The 27,851-nt window shown below is 42.8% G+C and overlaps 1 protein-coding gene across 1 annotated transcript; it reads left to right on the top strand.

Moving 5' to 3' along the window:
- Positions 1-20: 20 nt before the first annotated feature.
- On the top strand, positions 21-25,162 carry TMEM71 (transmembrane protein 71). Its single transcript, XM_074943829.1, is given in 10 exon segments — positions 21-109; positions 3,718-6,229; positions 15,254-15,344; positions 16,013-16,073; positions 17,577-17,789; positions 19,698-19,870; positions 21,203-21,388; positions 22,462-22,537; positions 24,822-24,883; positions 25,086-25,162. Coding segments are annotated over 9 exon segments (1,278 nt in total). The 5' UTR covers positions 21-109; positions 3,718-5,875; the 3' UTR covers positions 25,148-25,162.
- The last annotated feature ends 2,689 nt before the right edge of the window (positions 25,163-27,851 follow it).

Consider the following 27,851-nt stretch of genomic DNA (forward strand, 5'->3'; position numbering starts at 1 on the left):
AGCGGCGCGACAGCCGCTTTACGGCGGGGCGGGACGAAGGAACTGGAACGGCGGGGGAGCGGGCGCGAGGATGAAGGGGGGCCCGGCTCGGTGCTGTGTGTGGCGGGGTGTAAGTTATTAGTGGAGGATGTGGGGGAGGTAAGAGCTATGGTGGGGAGGTTTGGGTAGAAGCTTTTTGGGGGGCATGAGGCCAGTGTTATGGGGAGGGGGCAGTTTGGGGTATAAGTTAGTTGAGGGGGATGAGGTCACTTATGGTGGTGGAGTGGGAGGAGGGGTGGTTTGGGGGTACAAGTTAGCTGTGGGGGGATGAGGGTCAGTGTTATGGGGGTTGAGCAGGTAATGGCTGGGATGAGTAAGGAGAGAAATAATTATTAGTGGGGTGAGAGTCAGTGTTGTGAGGGGGTAGAGAGAGGTGAGGGATTAGCCTTGGCTTTTTTTGGGTAAAGGAAGGTAAAGGGTTGCCATTAGAATCATAGAATATCAGGGTTGGAAGGGCCCTCAGGAGGTCATCTAGTCCAACCCCCTGCTCAAAGCAGGACCAATCCCCAATCAAATCATCCCATCCAGGGCTTTGTCAAGCCTGACCTTAAAAACTTCCAAGGAAGAAGATTCTACCACCTCCCTAGGTAACGCATTCCAGTGTTTCACCACCCTCCTAGTGAAAAAGTTTTTCCTAATATCCAACGTAAACCTCCCCCACTGCAACTTGAGACCATTACTCCTTGTCCTGTCCTCTTCTACCACTGAGAATAGTCTAGAACCATCCTCTCTGGAACCACCTCTCAGGTAGTTGAAAGCAGCTATCAAATCCCCCCTCATTCTTCTCTTCTGAAGACTAAACAATCCCAGTTCCCTCAGCCTCTCCTCATAAGTCATGTGTTCCAGACCCCTAATCATTTTTGTTGCCCTTCGCTGGACTCTCTCCAATTTATCCACATCCTTCTTGTAGTGTGGGGCCCAAAACTGGACACAGTACTCCAGATGAGGCCTCACCAATGTCGAATACAGGGGAACGATCACATCCCTCGATCTGCTCGCTATGCCCCTACTTATACATCCCAAAATGCCATTGGCCTTCTTGGCAACAAGGGCACACTGCTGACTCATATCCAGCTTCTCGTCCACTGTAACCCCTAGGTCCTTTTCCGCAGAACTGCTGCCTAGCCATTCGGTCCCTAGTCTGTAGCGGTGCATTGGGTTCTTCCGTCCTAAGTGCAGGACCCTGCACTTATCCTTATTGAACCTCATCAGGTTTCTTTTGGCCCAATCCTCCAATTTGTCTAGGTCCCTCTGTATCCTATCCCTGCCCTCCAGCGTATCTACCACTCCTCCCAGTTTAGTATCATCCGCAAATTTGCTGAGAGTGCAATCCACACCATCCTCCAGATCATTTATGAAGATATTGAACAAAACCGGCCCCAGGACCGACCCCTGGGGCACTCCATTTGACACCGGCTGCCAACTAGACATGGAGCCATTGATCACTACCCGTTGAGCCCGACAATCTAGCCAACTTTCTACCCACCTTATAGTGCATTCATCCAGCCCATACTTCTTTAACTTGCTGACAAGAATACTGTGGGAGACCGTGTCAAAAGCTTTGCTAAAGTCAAGAAACAATACATCCACTGCTTTCCCTTCATCCACAGAATCAGTAATCTCATCATAGAAGGCGATTAGATTAGTCAGGCATGACCTACCCTTGGTGAATCCATGCTGACTGTTCCTTATCACTTTCCTCTCCTCTAAGTGCTTCAGGATTGATTCCTTGAGGACCTGCTCCATGATTTTTCCGGGGACTGAGGTGAGGCTGACTGGCCTGTAGTTCCCAGGATCCTCCTTCTTCCCTTTTTTTAAAGATTGGCACTACATTAGCCTTTTTCCAGTCATCTGGGACTTCCCCCGTTCGCCACGAGTTTTCAAAGATAATGGCCAATGGCTCTGCAATCACATCTGCCAATTCCTTTAGCACTCTCGGATGCAACTCATCCGGCCCCATGGACTTGTGCACGTCCAGCTTTTCTAAATAGTCCCTAACCACCTCTTTCTCCACTGAGGGCTGGCCATCTACTCCCCGTGCTGTGACGCCCAGCGCAGCAGTCTGGGAGCTGACCTTGTTCGTGAAGACAGAGGCAAAAAAAGCATTGAGCACATTAGCTTTTTCCACCTCCTCTGTCACTAGGTTGCCTCCCTCATTCAGTAGGGGGCCCACACTTTCCTTGGCTTTCTTCTTGTTGCCAACATACCTGAAGAAACCCTTCTTGTTACTCTTGACATCTCTTGCTAGCTGCAGCTCCAGGTGCGATTTGGCCCTCCTGATTTCATTCCTACGTGCACGAGCAATATTTTTATACTCATCCCTGGTCATATGTCCAACCTTCCACTTCTTGTAAGCTTCTTTTTTATGTTTAAGATCTGCTAGGATTTCACCGTTAAGCCAAGCTGGTCGCCTGCCATATTTACTATTCTTTCGACTCATCGGGATGGTTTGTCCCTGTAACCTCAACAGGGATTCCTTGAAATACAGCCAACTCTCCTGGACTCCTTTCCCCTTCATGTTAGTCCCCCAGGGGATCCTACCCATCCGTTCCCTGAGGGAGTCGAAGTCTGCTTTCCTGAAGTCCAGGGTCCGTATCCTGGTGCTTACCTTTCTTCCCTGCGTCAGGATCCTGAACTCGACCAACTCATGGTCACTGCCCCCCAGATTCCCATCCACTTTTGCTTCCCCCACTAATTCTTCCCGGTTTGTGGGCAGCAGGTCAAGAAAAGCTCCCCCCGTAGTTGGCTCCTCTAGCACTTGCACCAGGAAATTGTCCCCTCCGCTTTCCAAAAACTTCCTGGATTGTCTATGCACCGCTGTATTGCTCTCCCAGCAGATATCAGGAAAATTAAAGTCACCCATGAGAACCAGGGCGTGCGATCTAGTAGCTTCTGCGAGTTGCCGGAAGAAAGCCTCATCCACCTCATCCCCCTGGTCCGGTGGTCTATAGCAGACTCCCACCACTACATCACTCTTGTTGCTCACACTTCTAAACTTAATCCAGAGACACTCAGGTTTTTCTGCAGTTTCGTACCGGAGCTCTGAGCATTCATACTGCTCCCTTACATACAGTGCTACTCCCCCACCTTTTCTGCCCTGCCTGTCCTTCCTGAACAGTTTATAACCATCCATGACAGTACTCCAGTCATGTGAGTTATCCCACCAAGTCTCTGTTATTCCAATCACGTCATAATTCCTTGACATCACCAGGACCTCCAGTTCTCCCTGCTTGTTTCCAAGGCTTTGTGCATTCGTATATAAGCACTTGAGATAACCTGCTGATCGCCCCTCATTCCCAGTATGAGGCAGGAGCCCTCCCCTCACAGACATTCCTGCCTGTGTTTCCTCCCGGTATCCCGCTTTCCCACATACCTCAGGGCTTTGGTCTCCTTCCCCCGGTGAACCTAGTTTAAAGCCCTCCTCACTAGGTTAGCCAGCCTGCTCGCAAAGATGCTCTTCCCTCTCTTCGTAAGGTGGAGCCCGTCTCTGCCCAGCACTCCTCCTTCATGGAACACCATCCCATGGTCAAAAAATCCAAAGCCTTCTCTCCGACACCACCTGCGTAGCCATTCATTGACTTCCACGATTCGACGGTCCCTACCCAGGCCTTTTCTTTCCACGGGGAGGATGGACGAGAACACCACATGCGCCTCAAACTCCTTTATCCTTCTTCCCAGGGCCACGTAGTCCGCAGTGATCCGCTCAAGGTCATTCTTGGCAGTATCATTGGTGCCCACGTGGAGAAGCAGGAAGGGGTAGCGATCCGAGGGCTTGATGAGTCTCGGCAGTCTCTCCGTCACATCGCGAATCTTAGCCCCTGGCAAGCAGCAGACTTCTCGGTTTTCCTGGTCAGGGCGGCAGATAGATGACTCAGTCCCCCGGAGGAGAGAGTCCCCGACCACCACCACCACCCGCCTCCTTCTCTTGGGAGTGGTGGTCATGGAACCCCCAACCTCAGGACATCGCATCTCATGCCTTCCAACCAGCGGAGTCTCCTTCTGCATCTAGAAAACTCCCATTACTAGCCGTCATCCTACTATTGTAAACCTGCTATATTGTCCCTCACAATATTAAACCCTAAACTGATCCCCAGCCCCTTCCTCCTTCCATTGGTAGGAGAGGTTAGGGATTGAGCTTGTTGAAATCTTTTGCTGGAGAGAGAGTGAGGGAGGGGTGCATGCAGTAGTGGTGCTAAGCTTACACAGACTAAGGCCTGGTCTACACGGGCGGGGCGGGGGCGGAATCAATCTAAATTATGCAACTTCAGCTACTTGAATAGCGTAGCTAAAGTTGACCTACTTAGATCCACTTACCGCGACAGTAAGTCGACAGCTGACACTCCCCCGTTGACTCCACCTGCACCTCTTGTCCTGGTGGAGTGCCGGAGTCGACGGGAGAGCGCTCAGTGGTTGATTTATTGCATCTAGACGGATGCAATAAATCGACCCCCGCTGGATCGATCACTGCCCGTCGATCCAGCAGGTAATGTAGACAAGCCCTAAGCAATTAAGGTCATGGGGGTCCTGATTTAGTATTACCCCCAAAATACCACTAATCTTATTTAACATGGAGTTTTGAACAAGTGTATTAGTATGTGTTGGTATATTGTTTGGTTTGTGGAAATAAAAAATACTTATTGTATTGTGGAGGGTGAGGGGTAAAGAGCGCACCTCCAATGGGCCAGCACTGCCTCTGGGTACATGGTCTATCCTTGGGGACTGGTATTTTTTTCTGTGAAACATCATGTTTTATTGGTGTCTGTTTCAAAGGACCCCACCCCCATGAAGTACTTTGAGGTACTGGGTATTTGATTTCTCTCCCACTTCCCTGCCCTGCCCCCCCCCCCCCTTCCTTGGGGAAAGGAAGAGAAAAATGGAGGAGGGAGAAGTGCAAAAAAAAAAAAACCTTTCAAAGCTAATTTTTTAAAATAATATTTATGAAAAATGTGGACTGAACAGAAAATTGCACATTTTAGAAATCTGCGGAATGAAAGTGATTTTTAATTTTTTTCATAAAAGGACTTTACCATTTTTGACCAGTCCTAGCTCAGAGGGGGCTGGGTGTTGTGTCGGGATCGTTGAATAGCAGTGTTAGAATGGCATGTATGTGAGAAGGTAGCTTCAGTGTTTAGAGGAAGGGATGCTTATGGTATGAGTGGAGGTGAGGAAGGTGCTGGGGGAAGGGGGTCAGGGTTTAATGTTCTTGGGTGGTTGATGAAGAGGGGAGCAGGGAGAAACTCAGGGTTTTGTACTCTTGGTGTCTGTGGGTTAGGTTTGATTGAGATGAGGAAGGGGCTGGGGATCAGTTTAGGGTTTAATATTGTGAGGGACACTGGAGGAGTGAATTGTTGCTTGGCTCACAGCAGGTTATAATAGGTTTACAATAGTAGGATGACGGCTAGTAATGGGAGTTTTCTAGATGCTGAACTCAGGCGAAGAAAAGGCACAACATTATTGTAGGTGCTGCTGTCACCTCCTTGGAAATAGCAGTAGGAGAAAGCCTGACGTGTTTAATCTGATACTGATATGGCAATTTTCATTCCTAAACAAATCTACACGGACACACCCCCAGAGCCCCGACCAGGGGTATTCTGTCTGCTACCCAAGATTCATAAACCTGGAAACCCTGGACACCCCATCATCTCAGGCATCGGCACTTTTACAGCAGGATTATCTGGCTATTTGGACTCTCTCCTCAGACCCTATGCTACCAGCACTCCTAGCTATCTTCGAGACACCACCGACTCTCTGAGGAAACTACAGTGCAGTGGTAATCTTCCTGAAAACACCATCCTGGCCACCGTGGATGTAGAAGCTCTTTATACCAATATTCCACATGAGGATGGACTACAAGCTGTCAAGAACAGTATCCCTGATGAGGCCACGGCACACCTGGTGGTTGAGCTTTGACTTTGTCCTTACCCACAACCGTTTCAGATTTGGGGACAACTTATACCTTCAAGTCAGTAGCACTGCTGTGGGTACCCGCATGGCCCCACAATATGTCAACATATTTATGGCTGACTTAAAACAACGCTTCCTCAGCTCTTGTCCCCTAGCACCCCTCCTCTACTTGCGCTACATTAATGACATCATCATATGGACCCATGGGAAGGAGGCCCTTGAAGAATTCCCCCTGGATTTATTTAGTGTGTTAAGCTCATTTTGCGATTTTTGTTTATTTACTAAGGTAATCCGTTTTGATCAATTTGCTATCACTTATAATCACTTAACATTTATTTTTTGTAGTTAATAAACTTGTTTTTGTTTTGTCTAAAACCAGTGTGTGGAAATAACTTGGGGCAGAAAGCTGTTGAAGATCTCTCTCCACGTTGAGGGGGGGGGTAAATTTTATGAGCTTACGCTGGACAGTTCCCTGTGCAGCACAAGACGATATAATTTTGGGTTTACCCTCCAAAGGGAGGTGTGCGCCTTAGCAACTGGGAGGTGCCTTAGCTGAGCCTTACCATGCAGAGCTGATCTCAGCAGCTGGGTGTGTCCCTATCGGTGTGTATGCTGGTGAAAGAGCAAGCTTGGAGAGCGTGGCAACTTATCACAGCACCAAAGTGTGAAAGGAAGCCGAGGCTGGTGGGTTAGGTGGGCTCAGTGGTACCCTGGTTCAAACTGGCACCCTGGGGAGAACCCATCACACCCTATAGTATCAAATATTTGTTCCTCATGTAGGCACTTATAGACTGTAATCAAATCACCCCTTTTGTTTAAGTGAGATTTGGCCAGATGATCCCAACAGATGAATGACTCCCCATGCTGCAGAGGAAGGTGAAAAATTCCTAAGGGCCCAACCAATCTGACCTGGGGAGAAAATCCTTCCCAACCCCAAATCAGGTGACCAGTAAGACCTTCAGCATGTGAACAAGGCACACCAGTCAGGCATCTAGAAAGAGGATTCTTTGTACCAGTTCAGAGCACCGGTCCACCCTCTCAGGTGCCCTGTGGCCAATCTTTGATGCTTCATAAGAAGATGGGAGAAACAAAACAAAACAGACTATATCTAGCTAGTTGTGCAGTGAAGGCAAAATTCCTTCCTGACCACTGCTGGTGACCAGCTAAAACCCTGAAGCATGAGATTAGATTAGTCATCTTTATGCAGAGTTGCAGATGTTAGCATATTGAGTGCTATGTAGGCAAACCCATGAAAGAAGGGGTTGAATGGGAATCATAGATTCACAGATTCCAAGGCCAGAATGGCCTACCAGAACCATCCAGCATGAGCTCCCCCACACAGTCTGCAGAATTGTACAAGTGCTTCCAGACCAAGTCTGGAATTGTTCAGCTATGTAATTGAGATGGAAAACTCTCTCAACAATTTAACTAGTCTGTCTCTTTAATACCCGATAAAGATCTAGTGATATGTACATTATAGATTAATCTCCTTGTTGAGTAAGCATTACAAAATTTTCATGAGAACTACAGGTTTAAGGCTTGAGAAAGTATTAATGAAAATTATCGATTTAGATTAGAGTTTTTATATCAGGGAAGAAATTATTAGATGACAATAAGTCTAGTTGAAGACAAACAATGAACAAGAGCTGTCAAGTTTAAACAGTCAGGAGGTCTTTGATAGAGTAGAGTGGGGTTTTTCTTTCTAACAAAGTTGAAAAAAATCAGATTTGGATTTTTTTTTAAACATTTTCTTCATATAGTTGCATACACGCAATTATTAAAATCAGAGCCAATAGGATGTTCCTGAACTCCAATTAAAAGTTGGTTTTATACAGTTGCAGACTCTTTTCAAAAGCAAATATAAATGGCAAAAATCCAGACAACAGGGACACTGAATAACCAAAGCATCTCAAAGGCTATGAAATGGAGCTGTCAGCTTGATATCTAATAATTCTAAAAGAGAAGCTGAAAGGAGTTTCAACTTCCTCTGTCATTGAGTCCTGTTCTGGGGCCAATTTCTGTGATGTTCCAGTTCTACTTTCCAATATTCCAAGATATTTTTAATTTCCTGATGCAGTGTGACAGCTCTGTACAAATTACAGGGGAAAGGGCTAGATCCACAAAAGTATTTAGCTTGTTAGCTGTGGGGTGGCGTTAGCACTTAAGCGGGTTAACTATTAGGCCTGCTAGTGGTAACTTTTTGGCACCTATGGGGTTAGATGGCAGCTGAGCAATTGTTTTGATAATGTCCCTAAAGAAGCAGTTAGGTGCCTAAGTACCTTTGTAGCTGATCTAGCTCTAAGGGCTTGCTTCAACATCCATCGAAGTCAATAGAAAATCTCTCACTGAGTTCAGTGGGCTTTGGATCAGGCCCTAGTTGACTTTGCAGGGAAGAAGGGCTATACAGTGAAACTAACTATACACAAAGCACAGTATATACACAAAAACAACAAGGAGTCTGGTGGCACCTTAAAGACTAACATTTATTTGGGCATAAGCTTTCATGAGTAAAACACAATTTCAGATGCATGGAGTGAAAATTACAGATGCAGGCATTTTATAATGACACATGAAGGGAAGGGAGTTACCTCACAAGTGGAGAACCAGTGTCCACAGGGCCAATTCGATCAGGGTGGATGTAGTCCACTTCCAATAATAGATGAGGAGGTGTCAATTCCAGGAGAGGCAAAGCTGCTTCTGTAATGAGCTAGCCACTCCCAGTCCCTATTCAAGCCCTATTCAAGTGTCAAATTTGCAAATGAATTTTAGTTCTGCTGTTTCTCTTTGAAATCTGTTTCTGAAGTTTTTTTATTCAAGTATAGCTACTTTTAAATCTGTTATAGAATGTCCAGGAAGATTGAAGTGTTCTCCCACTGGCTTTTGTATGTTACCATTCCTGATGTCCGATTTGTGTCCATTTATTCTTTTATGTAGGGACTCTCCAGTTTGGCCAATGTACATGGCAGAGAGGCATTGCTGGCACATGATGGCATATATCACATTAGTAGACGTGCAGGTGAATGAGCCTCTGATGGTGTGGCTGATGTGGTTGGGTCCTCTGATGGTGTCGCTAGAGTAGATACGGGGACAGAGTAGGCAACGAAGTTTGCCACAGGGATTGGTTCCTGTGTTAGTGTTTCTGTGGTGTGGTGTGTAGTTGCTGGTGAGTATTAGCTTCAGGTTGGAGGGCTCTCTGTAAGCAAGGACTGGCCTGTCTCTCAAGATCTGTGAGAGTGAGGGATCGTTTTCCAGGATAGATTGTAGACAGGAGCGGCTCTACCAATTTTGCTGCCCGAAGCAGCTGCCGCCAAATTGCCGCCGTGCCCGGAAGAGCGGCAGAGCTGCCGCCCAAAAGCCGCCGTGGCAGGAAAAGCAGCAGAGCTGCCGCCGAATTGCCGCCGCGGAACACAGACTGCTGCCCCATTCTGAATGCCACCCCAAGCGCCTGTTTGGAAAGCTGGTGCCTGGAGCCGGCCCTGGTTGTAGATCGTTGATAATGTGCTGGAGAGGTTTTAACTGGGGGCTTTATGTGGTGGCCAGTGGTGTTCTGTTGTTTTCCTTGTGGGGCCTGTCCTGTAGTAGGTGATTTCTGGGTACCCATCTTGCTCTGTCAATCTGTTTCCTCACTTCCCCAGGTGGAGGAGTTTGTGTCGAGACAGGGTAACTTGGTAAAGCGAGTGATAGGCAGCTGACATTGCAAGGGGGACATAGTTATGGCTGCCGTGCATGGACTCTGGTGTACAGCTCTTTTGGCAAAATAAAGTGTGTGTCTGTGGGAGGAGTACAGGATATGTACTATTAGGTTTCATTTTCTTGCTTTTGTGGTTTTGTGTCAGATATGCTATGTGTGTAGAGCCTTGCTACTGCTTCATAACAAAGCTTTTTGCATACTGATTTCCTATTTTTTTTTTTATTGTTTAAACGAAGAGTGGGCCTTTCAAGTGTGAGGTGGCTTGGGGGCAAACTGAGGAGTAAAAATGCAGCTGTTCTATTCTGTGTATCTGCTCATGAAACTCTTCTCTTTTGTGCCTGAAATGGAACACAAAATCCTTCCCAATAGTAGTATAAAATCTGAGAGAAAAGCATGGCTTCTGAAGTTCTGAGGAAGAAGGGCTTAGGCATGAACCAGCATGCAAAGTTTATGCATCAGCCATCCTTGGCACATTGATTATAACTGAAAGTTAAAGGCTAACATTGACCCTAAAATCAGATTATTTCTTTTCAAAAACTATCCATTGCACCAGGCCTAGTAAGGATGCACGGCTACCAAAGTTTGTGCAGATAGACAATATTTTTTTAAAGATATCGGCTGTGAGGTTTCCTCCCCACTCTGAACTCTAGGGTACAGATGTGGGGACCCGCATAAAAAACCCCTAAGCTTATTTTTACCAGCGTAGGTTAAAAACTTTCCCAAGGCACACATTTCGCCTTGTCTTTGAACAGTATGCCGCCACCACCAAGTGATTTAGACAAAGAACAGGGAAAGGACCACTTGGAGTTCCTATTTCCCCAAAATATCCACCCAAGCCCTTACACCCCTTTTCCTGGGGAGGCTTGAGAATAAACAAGATGAGCACCAACCAGCCTTGGATTTTTAAGACCCAAAAAACCCAATCAGATTCTTAAAAAACAGAACTTTATTAGAAGAACAAAAAAAGATAAGAGAACAACTCTGTAAAATCAGAATGGAAGATAATCTTACAGGCAGTCAGATTTTTCAAAACACAGAGAATCCCTCTAGGCAAAACCTTAAGTTACAAAAACAGGAATACACATTTCCTCCAGCACAGCGAATTTCACAAGCCAAAACAAAGAAAACCTAACACATTTTCTAGCTTTATTACTTACTAACTTTACAGGAGTTGGAGTGCTTGCATCCTTGATCTGTTCCCGGCAAAGGTATCACACAGACAGACCAAAGCCTTCCGCCCCCCTCCAGATTTGAAAGTATCTTGTCCCCTCATTGGTCATTTTGGGTCAGGTGCCAGCCAGGTTACTTGAGCTTCTTAGTCCTTTACAGGTAAAAGGACTTTGCCTCTGTCCAGGAGGGATTTTATAGCACTGTATATAGAAAGGTGGTTACCCTTCCCTTTATATTTGTGACATTGGCCAACAATGAAAGGTCAGATTACCCAGGAAATAAGTCAGTCAGAGCTCATTTTCAGAGACTTCCTATTGAAAATGTATGAAGGGAAAAAAATAAAACAAAAACTACACAGAAAATTCAGAGCATAGAAAACATATCTACAGGCCACCTACTTTTAGAGAAAAACAGGAATGTATGCCCTATTTTAGAACTCAATCTAAACTGTAGGGCCACTACCATGAGTTACCACAATAAGTATAAAACATTTTCAGATAGGAATTTGATTTTTTTAAAAGTTGATGGTGTACCTTTAACATAGACGGATGTGTATCTTTTATACATGTGTGCTTAGTAAAATTACAGTAAAGGCATATTTTTCTGGAACACAAGACATTCAGATCAAAACATATAACGGTTTCTTTCATCTTTGTTCCACTATACGAAGACTTCATGCTGCTGGTGGTTTTATTCAGACTGTTGTAAAGTTCATGCAACCATGGAAGCATTACTCATTTGGGGCTAAATTTAACCTTTGGGGTAAATGCACTGAAGTCAAGGAAGTTCCACCAAGGATGAATTTGGCCCTCAGTTTTCAGTATGGAGTGGAAGGACCTTAAGTGAAACATTTCAGATGGGTGTGGTTATACTGAAATGCTTTGCAATAACCTGTGCCAGATTACTGCTGGTTATTTTTTTTTTAACTTGGCAGCTTGCTTTCATTTATTGTGACTACATCAACAGAAGGAATTTTTTTCACTTTCTTCAGGAAAAAATGAAGTCCGATATTACATATTTGTTTTTATAGTACTATTCATCTATTACCCTTCTGTCTGACATACATAAAGTCATAGCAGTCAGAGACAGAAAATATTTATCCGGTCATTTTATTCCTCTGCCTGAATAGGATTGGTCCCAACAACAGTGTACTTTTAAATGACCCAAGTGATGGGGTTTTCCCTTTCCTTTTGGAGACTATTCTACAGTCCAATAATTCTGATTGTTAGAACTAGTCATTCAGACTAAATTTATTTCAGTTGGAATTAGTGGTATTCTTTCTTCTTTTGTTTTATGCATCATTGAAGTGTTGTGGCTATGGCTTTGTTTATAAATATTTCCCTGACCATATTTATTTCATCTTCCGAAGTACTTTTACCTAACATTTGCATAATTCTGTTATGATCAGCCACAGTGTGGTTGTTGAAAACCAGATGAACTGCTACTGAACTATGAAATATTAACTGATGTTTCTTCTGTACAGCAGTGCTCTTGGATGGGATTTTGCTAACATTCAGGGATTTTGGGGGGTAAAACAGGATTATTTTAGGCATAGTAATGCAATCAAAGCCTTCAAGTCTCCCAACATTAGTGTTGTACTAAGTGATATGACTACATGACTGTAAAGTATACTGAGTCATAACTGTATCAGATTTATAAATAAAAGATATGGTAAAAAGTTGCATCAGTTGTTTTTACAAGCATCACAGACAAGGTGCTGGTTCTGTGCACCATGATATAAATAGAATAGACCGTTATTTAAAGCTGACATATCTTGCATTTTGCAACACCCTGCAGGGTTGTTCACTTGCCTAATCTTAATCTTCAATTTACTCTTCAAAATGAATGCTTGTGATGTGAGGCTACTTAACAGGAAGAATGACCTCATTCTGCCTCTTTGCTTCTGATTGCACAGTCTGTTTTTGAAAGGAAACAAGGGGCTTTATAGACCTGCCTTTTCGAAGACCTCAGAGCTATTCTGTTCCAGGAAGCAGCATAGGGAGCACCCTACAGTTGCATTCCAGAGACTCTTTTTGATGAAAAACTTCTTGCATACGTTTGTTAATAGTGAAATGGCTTTTCCAGGTTTGGAAGATTTTACACATGTTGATGTTTTATTACTTTGATCAACAGAGGAATAACTGAGCCCTGGATTTCTCCATTTGCAGTCAGCTCTTCAAGAAGCTGTACATTTTGGTAAATGCTTTCATCACTACCAGTAAAGAGAATAGACTAAAATACCCTTCAAACAGTGACGTGTATGAACAAATACAATTATTTCTCATAGACATTACTGTATTTCAAAAGATAAGAGAGCAATATTTGTTATCTGAATAGGTTAAATACTTGGGCTTAAATAATTTTAACCGCTAATTATGTGTGTTGATACATATTGATGTAAATATTTACAGTGTAGAGTGCAACATGCGCAAGGGATTGGCTAGTTACCAACTGAAGGTATCATTGTTTTAAGGACCAGTTTGATTATCACCAAGGAAAGTGATTAAAGTAAATTGTTTTCTACATTCTGAGTAGAAAGACAGAAGCTTTCATGCTTACATTTTAGTGATTAAATTGCAGAACTGGGCAGTGTTGTAGACTCAATAAACTTTGATTTGAATGATTGCCATAAAATGTTGCTGACTTGCCTTTAGCTTTGTTTCATTTTCAGTTAGGTTGTTCATATTTGGCCTTTCGTCATATGTTCATTTAAAAGATATTTGTTGAACTACAGGCATCTTTGTGTTGTGGGTCACAAATATTACTTAATGTTAAATATTACTTAAAGTCATTGCAAAGTGGAAATTGATATGTTTTGCTCTGATTTGGTTACATTGAAACGGTAGTTTATGATACTATAAGAGCATAGAAACTTACTTTAAGTCATGAATAATTTGGCAGAATTAGATTTTGTTTTATTTTGATGGATAATATCAATGTTTATTTTACAGACAAGGTGGGTGAGGTCGTATCTTTTATCAGATCAACTTCTGTTTGGTGAGAGAGACAAGCTTGGGCTGATAAAACAGACCAAACAGAAGTTGGTTTGATAAAAGATACCACTTCACACACCTTGTCTGTCTAATATCCTGGGACCGACATGGCTACAATTACACGGCATACAAATATTTATTTTAAGCATTTTTTAGAATTTTTGTCTATTTACATTTTCACAGTTGTGTGAAATTATGGTTTAAGCATTTTTTTTCCTATTTTTAGTTATTTAAATTTTCAGTTGTGGGAAATTATAGGGGGAATCACACAATGGGGGGCAGACAATTATTTAAACGATAGTAGACATTGAGATTCTATAGGATAAAGCTTTATAACCATTAAAACACAAAATATCAACATCACATTTCAAAATATACAAAGTAAATATCCCAAAATCAAATGCTAATAAGTTCTCAAATGGCATTTTTCTTCCTTCGCTTATCTGTAAATTGGGATTATTATGAGTGAAAATATTTCTTCGTGTGTGTGTGTGTGTGTGTGTGTGTGTGTGTACAGTGAAGTCAACGTTGACTGACATTTACAGACAAAAACCTAATCCTTTCAAGCCTAACAATAAATAAAAGTGGGGTTGTGTAAAGTACTGGTTGCAAAATGAAGTGAACACCCTTTCTCCGGTGTTTTCAAGACTCTGGGAAAGCAATTCTGTGTAAAATCATTGCACAGAAAAACATTGCTTTGTAAATCACAAGTGTTCTTAAACTGTTCTTGAGGATGTGTATAATTGGGAGAAATACATCACATTCCCACTAATCTGCATATGGAGATGCATTTCTCCCTCGCATCTTATCCTAAACGGATTTGTAGTGTTGCTACATTCTGTTAAACAGCTGTTATGTTTCCCCTCAAGTTGTCCTGCCTCTCAGTGGTGGGTGATGTGATCCCTACATATAAACCATGGTCACCTGAGTAACTTTAATGAGGCTACTCACAGGCCTAAGTATTTGCAGGGTAGAAACCATAGATTGTATACCAGTTTGTAAAGTGCACTGTGATATTCTCTCATGCAAAGCACTAGAGACATGTAAGATATTGTATGTAAACTTTATTTCTCATTCAGTGCTTTTTATTTTTCATAACGGTGATTCAAAAGCATATTATTGAGAAAATAAAGTAAATACGGTAGTGCATGTAGGACAATTGTAAGTCTATCTATACTGTACATCATGGATTTAAATATTAGGAAAGAGATCACAGCTGCAGATAGCAAAGAGACTGCAATTGACCAAATAGAGTTTGAGCCTAAGCCAGGGCCTGGGCCTGCAGACCCTATTTGAACAAATTTGCTCTTGAAATCAGTGAGGAAGGATAGCAGGATCAGACTCACATCTAATGGAATACAGCATTAGGAATTAGTAATGTAATGTCCATTCCTGATTATACCTTGCAACTCTCTCTTTTCAATAAATACCAACTTTCCTTTAAAATCTCTTGCAGATAATCTATGATGCATGTAGCTCCAGAGTGTGTGCAACAGACCTTCTCAAGATGTATCGAATATCCCAACTAATGTCAACACCAGCAGCACGTAAATGTATAGGCATTTCTCTGGGCTTTCTTAACTGGGATTTTGCCATTTTGGGTTTATACTAGAATCTAATAACCACCTGTCAGGGATTGTGTCCTTACACATGAGGGATTGCCTTCTAAAGTGAATATGAATTTCTTTCTTTAGATGTAATGTTTTCCCATTGATTGAAAAGTTAAGATTTTACAGAGGTTTTTGTATAAAATTGTAATGAAGAGAATATATCAGCAGACACTAATGTATATAAAATACAAATCTGTAATGTGTAAAGAATCAATCAGTGAGTGAACTGTTCATGATGTGAATCAGACAATGCCATTAAGAGTGCTGGACCTATTCCCTTGTATGTGACTGGATTTACTTCCCACAAGACACTAAGCTGTGCAGTACATTGGCAACTTGGATTTATTGACTGTAATCAGCTTTGATTCATGCTACTCTTTGGAATGATACTATACAAGTCTAAATTATATGAGGTTTCATTTTATCTACCCACCATCACTCTGTTTTCTTTCCTTTAGTCTCTTTTCCTTTCCTAATTTTCTTCTCTCAATTTCATCAAGGCATATTGTTAGTGAAAACCAGTCAGCTGGTTCTACTGTCGCTTGAAATGCCTGCGTGGTGAGCTGGTGCTGGGGCGTCTCCTTATCTGGTCTTTGTCTCAACAGGTTTTTCCGTGGCTGATAAATAGCCCAGGCAAAGTCTGTCCCCTGAACACATTTTGCCAAGGTATGGAGTAAAACTATCCTTTGTTTCGTTTTATTTTTCCTTTGTGTTTGAAAAACATTTCTAAAATTCCTATTTAAACTATTTATGATTAGGGTGCTATTACCACACTAAAGCAGGGCCACATTGCATTTCACAGATATCACTGCTGCAAATCCATGGCCACTTGAAACTTCAAAGCTACAGTGGGGATAGAATTCAGATACTCCTGCTTGAAAAACACAAGCCCCAACCACTTGCACTAAGGTAGAATCCCCATGAAGTGACTGTAGCATATGGTATATGACACAGTTGTTCATTTCAGATTCTGTCCAACAGAGGGCAGTGGTGCATGCCCACCCCTAGCCCTTGCATACTGTCATCTCTTATCCCTGGTAGAGATCTTTGTACAATTATCTATTACTCACCTCTTGCCAGTTTTCAAGAACTTGATGAGTTTCCCACTATCTCTGGGACTGTTTGCTGAAAGATCAATACCTGCTTGTACTGATACTGACAAATGTATATCGGTATTAGGGCCTGACCCTGCAAAGTGCTGAGCACCCTCAAATCCCAATGAAGTCACTCAGAGTTGTGGGTACTCAGCACCTCGCAGCATTGGGGCCCAATTCCAAAATCAGGAACTACATTATGCCTACCTAACAGTCCCCTTGTGTTCCAGTGGAAAAAGTTATCCACTTCTGTCTTAAATACTTGTCTGGTGTGTTTTATTCAGCAGTTGCTACATTTAACTCCAGAGATGGTTGCATTTCAGTAGTGGGTGAAGTGATCTCTGTGTATAGTTTGTATGTCATTTTGTTACAGCTTGTGAGTGAGTGGCCTCCTCCATCCTTGTGGCCTCAGGGTGGCCCTACAAGCAGCCCCTTGCCTCAGTTTCCCCTTTCAAGGGGCTTCTTAGATAAACTCCACACAGGCTTTCATTAATCTAATAATAACAGCCCATCTTAGGGTCTGATTTTGTTCACAAATAAACAGACATCTTCCACTCCAGTCTTAAGCTGGGAACAGCCCCTCCTCCTGAGAGCTATGTCTTTTTTCTCTCTGAGCAGCTGGAGAAGATGCAAGGCCTGGCCTGCCTTCTTTGCTTTCTTCTTGTGAGAAAACAGATCTTCCAGCCAGGGCTTTCTACCCAGCCACAACTCCCAAAGTACCCAGCTGGAGAAGGGAGTACAGCCAGAGACTCACTTCCTGCAGCTTCTTCCCTCTGTCTGTTTCTCCCTGAGCATTCACCTCTTCTCTGAAGCTTCCTGTTGCCCTTTATAGGGCAATCAGGTGAGCCTTGCTTCCATGTGCCTCCTTAGTAATCGGGGCTGGCTGTCCCCAGGTCTCTAACCCATAAGGGCAAGCCACCCTGTTACACAACTCTATATAGTGTTCTGGGAGCTATTAAAATGAAAAGTGATGTGTAATCTAAAAACATTGTCATTCAATCGTGTATTAACATTTATGCCCCTGTGCTAAATAGACATATACTAACTAAGAGGGCTTTATTTCTTTCCTTTTCAGTTACACTTATGCCTTTCTGGATAGTGACACCTCCTATGAATGTTGTTCCATAAACCCCTTGACAGGGTCTCTTTTCACATGTCGCCGTAGTCCTCGGCTTCTTACTAATGGCTATTACATTTTGACGGAAGACAGTTTTGTGTCTGACGAAGATGGTAATGTAACACTGACCCCATCACAGACAAGTGTTACCTATAAGGAGAAATTAGTTAGGTAAGTGAGTCACATACATTTTACTTAATATTGGATGTTGGCTTTTTAACTCTGGACTTAACTTGGAGATTTCTGGTTGGCTGTCAGCATATGACTATAATGCTCAGTACATGCAGGGGACCGGACTAGATGACCTCTCGAGGTCCCTTCCAGTCCCATGAGTCTATGTCTAGCTCCTTCCGTTATTTCTATATCTGGATTCCTTTTCCTAATACCAATGGAGCACACCAAGTATTATAATTCAGAGAGACTGCAGTGGTTAAAATCACTTGGTCTTCAGAGTCATGCCTTATAACATTATCTCAAAAGTTTTAAGCACACAGATGTTACTGTGATGGGAGCGCTCTGCAGTAAATATAAAAGAGAGGTACAGTTGCTCAGAAATTTGTGGCTTTTCACCTGTTGCTGAAATATTTAGTGTTCCAAAAGGGTGACTTCAATTCTTTCAAATATAAAAGAAGGATAAGAGCAAATCCAAAAGTAGATATAACAAACATTTTAAGGAAATTCAAGATTTTTTTGTTTGTCTCACCTTCAAACTATCATTATTTTCAAAATATAGCAAATGTGTAATTTTCAGTGGGCCATTAGGAGGTTTGCCTGAGTGAGGACTGAGCAAAAACTGAATTGTGCTTTAAGATTTTGTCCAATAAATCCATGCTATATTACATATGGAAGGCTCCAAATTGTATTTGCTATAAAACATGTTTTATTTGATATGGAAATTACTCTGGATTTTAAATATCAACTTTTATTTTTGTAATTTCATCATTCACTTGCCCAGAATTAAAAAAATTGAGGGTAGTCATTGATCCATTTTGTTATGGCCATAACCCAATACATTTGTGATGTGTCTCCTGATGCTCATCGGCAGCGCAAAACTAACCAACACTGTTTCTATGCGTGGATGCCTTTCTAGAGAGTTAATCGACAATGGGACATGGGCAGAACAGTAAACCTAAAGCTGCAGTTTTTAGAAATACAGCAAAACAAATGGTTTGCCCAAGGAAGAAGGACACTCTCTGCAGAAAAAGAAGTGTTACTGTCCTGCTCCCGAGAGGGTATTACCATGACGGAGAATAAAAAAGAAAATTAAAAGAACAGGTTCTGTCCTGCAATCCTTATTCAGGCAAAACTCCCACATGATTTCAATAGTGGTGTTACCTGAGGAAAGATTGTAAAATTTGGCCCTATAATGTTAGTGTCTAGTGGTTTTTCACCCAAGGAGCTCAGGGTAGTTTGGAAACTATTAAACCACAGAACACCCTGGTAAAAGAAGTAAACATTGTTAGACCCATTTTACAGATGCAGAAACAATGGCATTGAGAAATTTAATGACAAGCCCAAGAGTGAACCTGTGGCAGAGCAAGGAACAGACCGCAGGATGCCTGAGTCGTAGGCCTGTACTCTAACCTCTAGACCGTGTTCCTGTTTGTGGCAGGATGCTGGCTGAGAAGCTCTTAATCAGCTTCTGCCACTCCAGACCCAATCAAGGGGAATGGATTGGGAATGGGTGAATAGCCCTGTGCCAGCCTGGTAGCTGGACGCACCTGCCAGTCTTATTAGTCCAGAGCTATAAAGGCTGAGAGGAAGCCAGAGAAGGGGGGAAGGGAAAAGATCTAGGTCCGGATCCGGGTCCGGCACAGCACAGAAGGAAGTGGGAGCCTTCTAGTCTGTTGTATGCAAAGTAGTTGTGAAGCCTGTATATAGTTGGGAATTGGTGGTGGAAAACCTTTTGAGAATAAAGAGCACGGGTGTTGCACCAGACTGAAGTGTCCCTGACTCATTGAAGGGGGAGGAGCAGGGGCTAAATACTCAGGGGCGTAACGTGAACCCTGTTACACTGTTTTATAAATAAAAGTAGTTTGCCTCATCCCTTTAAAACATGGTTATTTCTTTCATTTCTAGAATATTCAAGAGAAGGAAGAAAATCCGTCGCTCTCTTGCTAGTCTGTTCAGTCTCAGTGCCTCGGATTCATGGCTTAACAGCACTGTCCTTAGCAATATGGATTCTCCCCATGTAGAGGAGATTTGGAATGATGGAGATAATAAACTAGATGCCAATCCACACTATGGCAATGGTAAGCCCACAGTAACAGCGCTAGTATGTGCTGTATTTAGTTAGGCTTGTCTGTTAATGACGGGATCACTGTAGGTGGATAACTATTTCCTTGGTTTTGTGGGGGGACTCTGCTCAAATCAGCATTTAGAGCAGTGGTTTTCAAACTTTTTTTCTGGCGACCCAGATGAAGAAAATTTTTGATGTCTGCGACCCAACGGAGCTGGAGATGAGGAGGTTGGGTGTGGGAGGAGCCTCAGGTTTGGGGCAGAGGGTTGGGTTACAGGGGTGAGGGCTGCAGGGTGGAGCTGGGAATGAGGGGTTCAGGGTGTGGAAGGGGGCTCTGGGCTAAGGCAGGGGGTTGGGGTCTGGGAGGGGGTCAGGGCTCTGGGCTGGAGGTTCAGGTTCTGGGGTGCGGCTGGGGATGAGGGGGTTGGAGTGCAGGAGGGGGCTCTGGGTTTGTGGGGGGGCTCAGGGCTGGGGCAGGGGATTGGGGCATGGGGTTGGGGTGCAGGCTTACCTCTGGAGGCTCCCGGTCAGCGGCGCAGCGGGGTGCAGAGGCAGGCTTCCCGCCTATTCCCGCCCCGGAAGCGGCCAGCAGGTCTGGCTCCTAGGCAGAGGCACGCAAGCGGCTCCGTGCAACTCTCACCCGCAGGCACCACCACCCCCCAGCTTCCATTGGCCGGTTCCTGGCCAATGGGAGTGTGGATCCGGTGCTCAGGGTGGGGACAGCATGCGGAGCCCCATGGGCCCCCTGCGTACGAGCTGGACCTGCTGCTGGCTGCTTCCGGGGTGCAGCGCGGTGTCAGAACAGATAGGGACTACTAATTTTTAGTGGCCAGCCGCCAGGGTCCCTGGGTGCTGAGCAAGGAGACACAGTGCCTTGCATTCTGTACTGAGTTGCGACCCGAACTTTGAAAACCACTGATTTAGAGGACAGATCAGAGACAGAATTTTGCGGAGCAAATTGGCCAGTAACATGAGACGGTCACAGTGTTTGAATCCATGGAGATCTTTATAACCTAGGAGGGCCTTTTGAAACTGACTTTGGATAGGAAGCCAGTGAAAATGAGAGATACTCCTGTATTAAATCTGATCATTTGGCCCATTGCTGTTTTCAGTTTGAGCTTTTTATATCCTCACTGTGTTAAAATTTATGAAGTTTTGTCTTTAGTCTGCTTCTTTCCCCCTGCATTTTCCTACATATAATGGGTCTGTGCCAATTCCATATCACTAACAATTCAGAGAAATCCTTGTGATTGAGTCATTTTTTATCTTAAAAATCTATCAGCACAGATTCTCCACCCCTTTCCGTTACTGTGAGCTAGGAAAGTTGCAGATGTGCCTCTTGCAGATGACTCTGAATTTTCTTCTGAATGCAAAACCTGGATGTCACAAAAGCAAACACCAGCAGCTGATGACTCCTCTTTTTCTAAAGATGTGGTGTTCATTCAGTCAAGAAAACAGTTCAGTGATTCCTCTACTTGCTCCCAGTTTATGGTAGATGGGTATTTCCATGAAGAGACTTTGGATCATTCAAGTGAGTTATGTTCTTTCCTTCTCAGTTTGTTATTTTTAGAGCTGGTTGACCTTTTTCAAATGGAAAAACATGGTATTGAAAAATGGCCTTTTTTGAAACTGGAGATTTTTGCAAAATTTTAATTTGGAAAAAAAATCAATTTTTTTATACTAATAAATTAATAATAATATATAGGTGCCTTAACTGCTCATTGGACATGGTTGTATTGAGATTTTCACTTTAGATTTAATGCCTGTTTTAAGATTATACTGTTCTATTCATATATAGTAAATCTTCCACAAATTTCTGGCACGTTGGCTGAAATCTTGGCTCTGCCAAAGTCAATGGCAAAACTCCAATTGGCGTCAATGGAGCTAGAATTTCATCCTGGTCTTTGAATGTAAAAGTATTTTTTGAGAATTTAAAAATAAAATCTGTGAATAAAAATAAAAATCTGTTAATTTGTTTGAGTTATGGACATTTTAAAAAGACCCCTTGGCATTTTTTGATGAATTTAAACTTTTCTTGGTCCCTTTAGCTAGCAAATTCCCAAATTTTGAGATTTGTAAATTTACACTGTTCTAGTTATTGCAAAATCTAAAAATCAAATTATGTTTTAAATTTGTTAAGGTGATTATTTTGCATTTATGAATACTTCTCATGGCCATTTCCATGTACATCCTTATGTCCATTGTCAAAAATATTTGTCCAGTTAAGGTAAGGAAGATTTTATGGGAGAATATATTTTTATATGACACTTAGAATTTGATTCAGCAGACTTTACAGCTTTCAAAAAAGAGAATGCAGATGTATAGTCTGTCTATATGGAGTATAGAATAATTGGGTTTGCCTCTAGTGGGTTTGATTTAACCCCCCATTGAAGACTCCCATTGACTTCTGTGGAGCTAGCCCATGGTGAGTATCATAGTAAAGTTTTTGGTAAAGCATCTTTTTTTCACAAATACTTCTTCCTTCACTGAATTTCAGGTTCATAGTTTCAGAGGAGGGCAGCTGGAAGGAAGGAGCTGCTTCTTGTATTCTAGTATGTCCAGAAAAAAGAATTATTATTTCTAATTTGTTTCCTTTTTTATTAGAATCCAATGCAGTGAGAAATGTCATTTATCAAATGATTATGCTGTCCACGTGTTTAATCATTTCAGTGTGTGCAAGGTAATTTTGATTTCATCTTCATTATAATCATGCTTTATTTATTTATATAAAATGCCAACTGGTGAATAAAACATGACATTTAGGGCCTGCTTTTCAAAGTTAGACATGCACTATTTCAAAGATGCATTTGCAAGCAAATATTTGATGTGTGCGCACAAATTAGGTGTTTGGATGCAGATATGACACCTAACTGGCTCTGTGCAAATGCAGGATATGTATGCACAAATCTGCTCTTAGCCTGCATAAATTAGGTGTACAGATATATATTCCAAATTGTACACAATAATTTAGCATGTCTGGCATATGAGTTATGCAATTAATTATATAGGAAATACTATTGGGAAATACTACCATTTTTCAATTTTTTTTTTAGTTTAATTGTATTAAGTTGTAATGTATGTCTTTCAAATAAATTTTACAAGTAAATATCCTCTAAGAACTAAATTATCTAGTTAGGCTACTTTCCCTTTTGATGTTAATCAAGTCTAATAAAATTGAGTGTAATTTTATGTATCTAATTTTAAAATGTAGAAAACAATGAACCCAAAAGACAAAGATGATCTTTGAGAGCTATTCACTGCACATATTACAGATTTTTATTTCTTTGACTTGATGCATAACCAAACATCCCAATTAGCAAGGTTTCTGTAAGCTGAACAAAAGAGAATTGGAGCTTCGGGAAATCCATTCTTGCTTCCTTTTCCATTCTTTGGTGCTAATTTGCTGTCTGTAGTCTGTATGGTTTAGTTTTATTATTATAGGTGGAACATAGAGCACTGCTTATAATTAAGATTGTCTAAGCTATTTCATTCTAATGGGTCATTTTCAGATAGTTATAGTTTTGTCAAGCCATTATCTTTCAGGCTGAATTTTTGCATATTTATTCATAATTTAGGAGCACTTTTTTGTTATTTGGAAGTTTGAGGGAAAAAGAGTTTAGCTGTTTTCAAGGCCACATGGAGAGGTACGCCTGACCTCTCCCTCTCCCCGCCCCCCCCCCCACCTATACACACACTTCTGGGATTATGAACCTGTTTTGCGTTGTTGTTTTTTAAAAGTAATCGCTCTAAGGGCCTGACTTTGGTGGGCTTTGGATCATACCCTAGTGAGCTCAGTTGAGTCTGGAACTCTGAGTCTGAGTCACTGGGAAAAGGTTAGTTTCAATGTCAGTGATGGGAATAGAAGAAATCCATTGAAACTGGTATCACTTGTAATGCCGACAGATTCCAGTCATTGGTGGCCAGGATCAAACTTGGGACCTCTGGAGCTTAATGCATGAGCCTCTGCTGCATGAGCTAAAATATACATCTCTCTTAGCTAAGGCTATAGTAGACTCATCAATCTCCAGCTGGTCTAGGCACTAGAGGGGACAGAGTGCCACACCGAGCAGGCATGTGTTACACTGGAGAGGAAAATTTCAAAACATAGTACTATATATTCCTTCGCATTTGTTTTTTCTTAATACATACTAGCCCAGATTCAGTACATAAGAATATTGTCATATGAAATAAAAAAGAACACACTTGTGAATGCAGAAGTGATCAGCATCATAATGGAATTTTTGAGATACCTGGCTGCAGACAAGTGCCAAGTTTGAAATTATAGTTATGGCTCACCTGATTCTCAAAAAACACGAATTTCCCTATCTCCTGTGACTTTCATCTATTTCCCCAGGATTCTGTATATTCAATACAACTTGCATTAGCATCGGGATGCTTTTTTGGGTTGTGCAAGACATATATTTGGACAGGGTATTTGAAAGTTGGAGAAGGGAACCTTTTCAGGGTAACAAAGACCAACAAACTAATGTTTGAGACCTTGTATCAGGTCTTCAGCCTAGATGCTGGGCCCCATTGTCCTCCCTTGCTTTCCTTGTCCCCTTCTCTGGCCTCATGCTACCATACAAGTGGCTGGTAGGGGAACCTGGGGCCTCTCACTACATTGAACTCCAGCCCAAGACCCTATAACCAGCTGCCAGAATCTGCTTAGTCCAACTCCTTGCCACTGGTTCCCTTGGTTTCTTCCTACCATGGTCTTTCTCAGGCCCATATTAACCCTTTCCTGGCCTGTGTGGGGTAAACGTTCCATCACATTCCATGACACTAGTCTCTTCCCAGCCCCCGCCTCCCATTAAAAGTCAGGGAATATTGAGGTCCTTAGCTGAAGGACCAGAATGGTAGCTGACTGAAGGCTGATCTTGGAATGTGTCCAGTTATTTTATTGTGTTGACCCAATATCTGTCCATCGTACAATCTAAAAACTAGGGTATTTGTTATGATTTCAGATGCTTTCTGGGAGGACGCTTTGCCACTTTGTTGGCCTTTCTGCTGCTGATAATTTTAGTTTGTAAGTAGAGACTTTCTTTATACTTGACATACAATCTTTTATTGGGTTAGATTCAAGGGCCAAATTCTGTCACAAATTAGATGTGTGTGTACAATTCTCCTTGGTTCAGTGAAAGCTACATGTGTGCATTTGAGGGCAGAATTTTCCCTTTAATCACCTGTAGAATCATACATTTAAAATTGATTGTTCTTTTGCTCCAAAGATGCTGCCAAGTCATCTTTTATCAGTCTTGTCACATCTTCCAAAACCACCAAATTATGGTAAGCGGTGCAAGAGTATTTCAATATACTTAAGAGCTTTAGATGAAGAGATTCTATCAATACTCCTTCTGGTCAAAAGATGGCAATGAGTGATCAGTAGGTATTGCAAGAGGCTTTGGCTATTCTTGCTACTTTGTGGTCATGAAAATATTCTTTGTGTTTGAATGTTGCCTTTTCATGATTAGCAGTAAATGCAGCAAAAAAGAAAAATGTAACCTATTAAACCATTATCTAGTGGGTCAGCATGAATGGCATAGAAGGAAGTGGTAAATTAGCCTGAGGAGCTGAATAAAGTCTGTTTCTTCATTTCTAAATGCGGCTCTGTTTTAAATTGATTTAATTCAAAGTTTTAGCTATGATTAAAACTTCTCAGCAGGCCCGCCAACAGCAATTCTGGCCCCTGGGCAGAACAGTGAGTTGGCATGGCCTGGGCTTCCACATGCCCACCCAGCTGCCTTCGCCACTGCCAGTACCACCCCGCACGCGCCTAGGAGCCCTACGGCCTGCCCGGGCGATGTGAAAGGGCCCGGGCTCCTGGCCACCGCTACCGCAGCAGTGGTGGCGGCCGGAGGCCGTCGGGCCCTTTTAAATCACCCGGGCCCCATGGCAATTGCCCCCTTTGCCATCCCTGTCGGTGGACCTGCTTCTCAGTACAGTAAGTGGAAAGGGTGATGTGTAATAAAGTCCTGAATGATATGAGACCAGCACCGATATAGGCCCCAATCCTGTAATCACTTCTACACTTGCTGGACTTTACAAAAGTTAATTCCACTGACCTTCCACACAGCAGAAGTCTGTTCTTAGTTTGTGAAGACTATTTATAGGTGCTGCTGAGGCTAAAAGTATTTGGGAGCCTCTGGATTTCAATGTGTGGCAAGAGGGGAGGATCAAAAGGGCAATATTTCTTTTTCTCAATCAGGGGTAGGCTTTCAAGAGTGCAGTGTAACCTGAGGGAACAGGAGAAGACAGGCAGAAGTTTTATCTTTTGGAATCACAGATCAGTATGTTGGAAGCAGAGCAGTGGAAATGGAGTATAAAGATTAGAGATCAGTGTTGAAATTGTAGATGCTGATATTGTGGGAGGCCAAGATTTTCTTAAGAATGGTAATTTGTGCACACTTATACAGGTAGGGACAGATTATGTCACTTTTCCTCACAATGAGTAAGTAGAAAATCCCAATAAATCCACTGGCAGTATTCACAGAGCAAGTTACTAGTCAACATGAGTAAGGTTGGCAGTATCTGGCCCTTAGGGTTCTCCTGATTCTCCTGTCAGTTTGACGCTGGTGTAATTCCACTGAAGTCAGGCTCTCCCCAGAGACTTCAGGCTTTCAGACCTGCCTACAAGCCTGTCTGTTTGATTGGCTGTCCTTCCCCATTCCCCACCTCCTAAGGAAAAGAAGGTATTTGGGGCACCCACATGCTAATGGGCTTCTTCTTTCCTCTGCACAAGGAGCAGGCAAAGCCCCCTCCTCTCCCTCTTTTAAAAGGCCAGAAGTGCTTTTGAAGCATGCAGTCTGTCTGCTCCCCAACTAGCTCTGCAGCCAGGCCTCTTTAGCACCCAGCACTGTGCCCCTCCGTAGGATGAGATGGGGATGGAGAAGGGAACTAAAGAGACTCCCTCTGGGCTTCCGCTCTCCTGGGAGTGAGAGACTGGCTGTCCCAGCCCCTCTGGACTTCATCCAGCACCACAAGAAGAATGAGGAAGCAGAGCAGCTGAAGGAAGAAGAGAAACCCAGCCCTAAGGAGAGGAATGGGGCTGGGAGCAGCAGCAGAATCTGAAGGAGGCATGTTTGGAGGGCATGACTGATGGTGGGACTGTGAGAGGGCTGATTAACTCTTTGGAGGTCTCTGTGTGAGAGCAAAGCAATGAACTGGGAGGTGGAATTATAGCAATTGGCAATGGGACTTGTGGTTCCTCTCCTATGGTTGCGTATGGACCTCAAAAGTATAGGGAATGCATTGCAGCTCCTCTCCCAGTGGGCTAAGGGCTCCTGCATCATCAGCAATATCTAGACTGGGTATTTGCTCCAACTACAGTCAACAGTGTAGCTGCCGGCAAGCAATGCCACCGTTTACACAGTGGTGTTTACCTGTTTGAAACACCAGGGTCACCACCATTGGTACAAATAATGTCTTTGCCTGTCTACACTAGAGCTTGCATGTCTACACTAGAGATTGCATTAGTGTAGCTACACCAATGCATGTAATTGGGGTAGTAGTGTAATCAAGGCCTGAGTCAATTTGTCAATTTATGCACATGTATGATCTCCTTTTTTAGTTGGTAGATATGTTACTCATTATACCATGTAAATGAGAAGAGAAGCAGAGCCTTAAACTAGATTGAAATCTTACTAATTTTTCTTCTGCTGTGACTAGGTCACGAACAACCATGTACTACAAAGAAAGAAAATAACCTTAAACCACAAATGGCCTCTAATGAGACTTTTCAGTTTGCTACATACAATTAGAAGATGAGAGTCGTCTTCTGCCCAAACTCATGTTGAATAGTACCTTACTCACATGAGTAGTTCTGTGGAGTAAAATGATACAATTTGTGTGAGAAAGGTACTACTCCACATGAGCAGAGGTGGCAGAATCAGACTCTTTGTATGTTGGTTGGCACAAAGCACTGTGAATCCCCATGTTAATTCCCTTCCTTCATGGACTATTGAGAAAAGAAGAAGCTTTGAATTGCCCTCAACATG

The sequence above is a fragment of the Natator depressus genome, chromosome 2 (assembly GCF_965152275.1).
Source record: "Natator depressus isolate rNatDep1 chromosome 2, rNatDep2.hap1, whole genome shotgun sequence".
Lineage (NCBI taxonomy): Eukaryota > Metazoa > Chordata > Testudines > Cheloniidae > Natator > Natator depressus.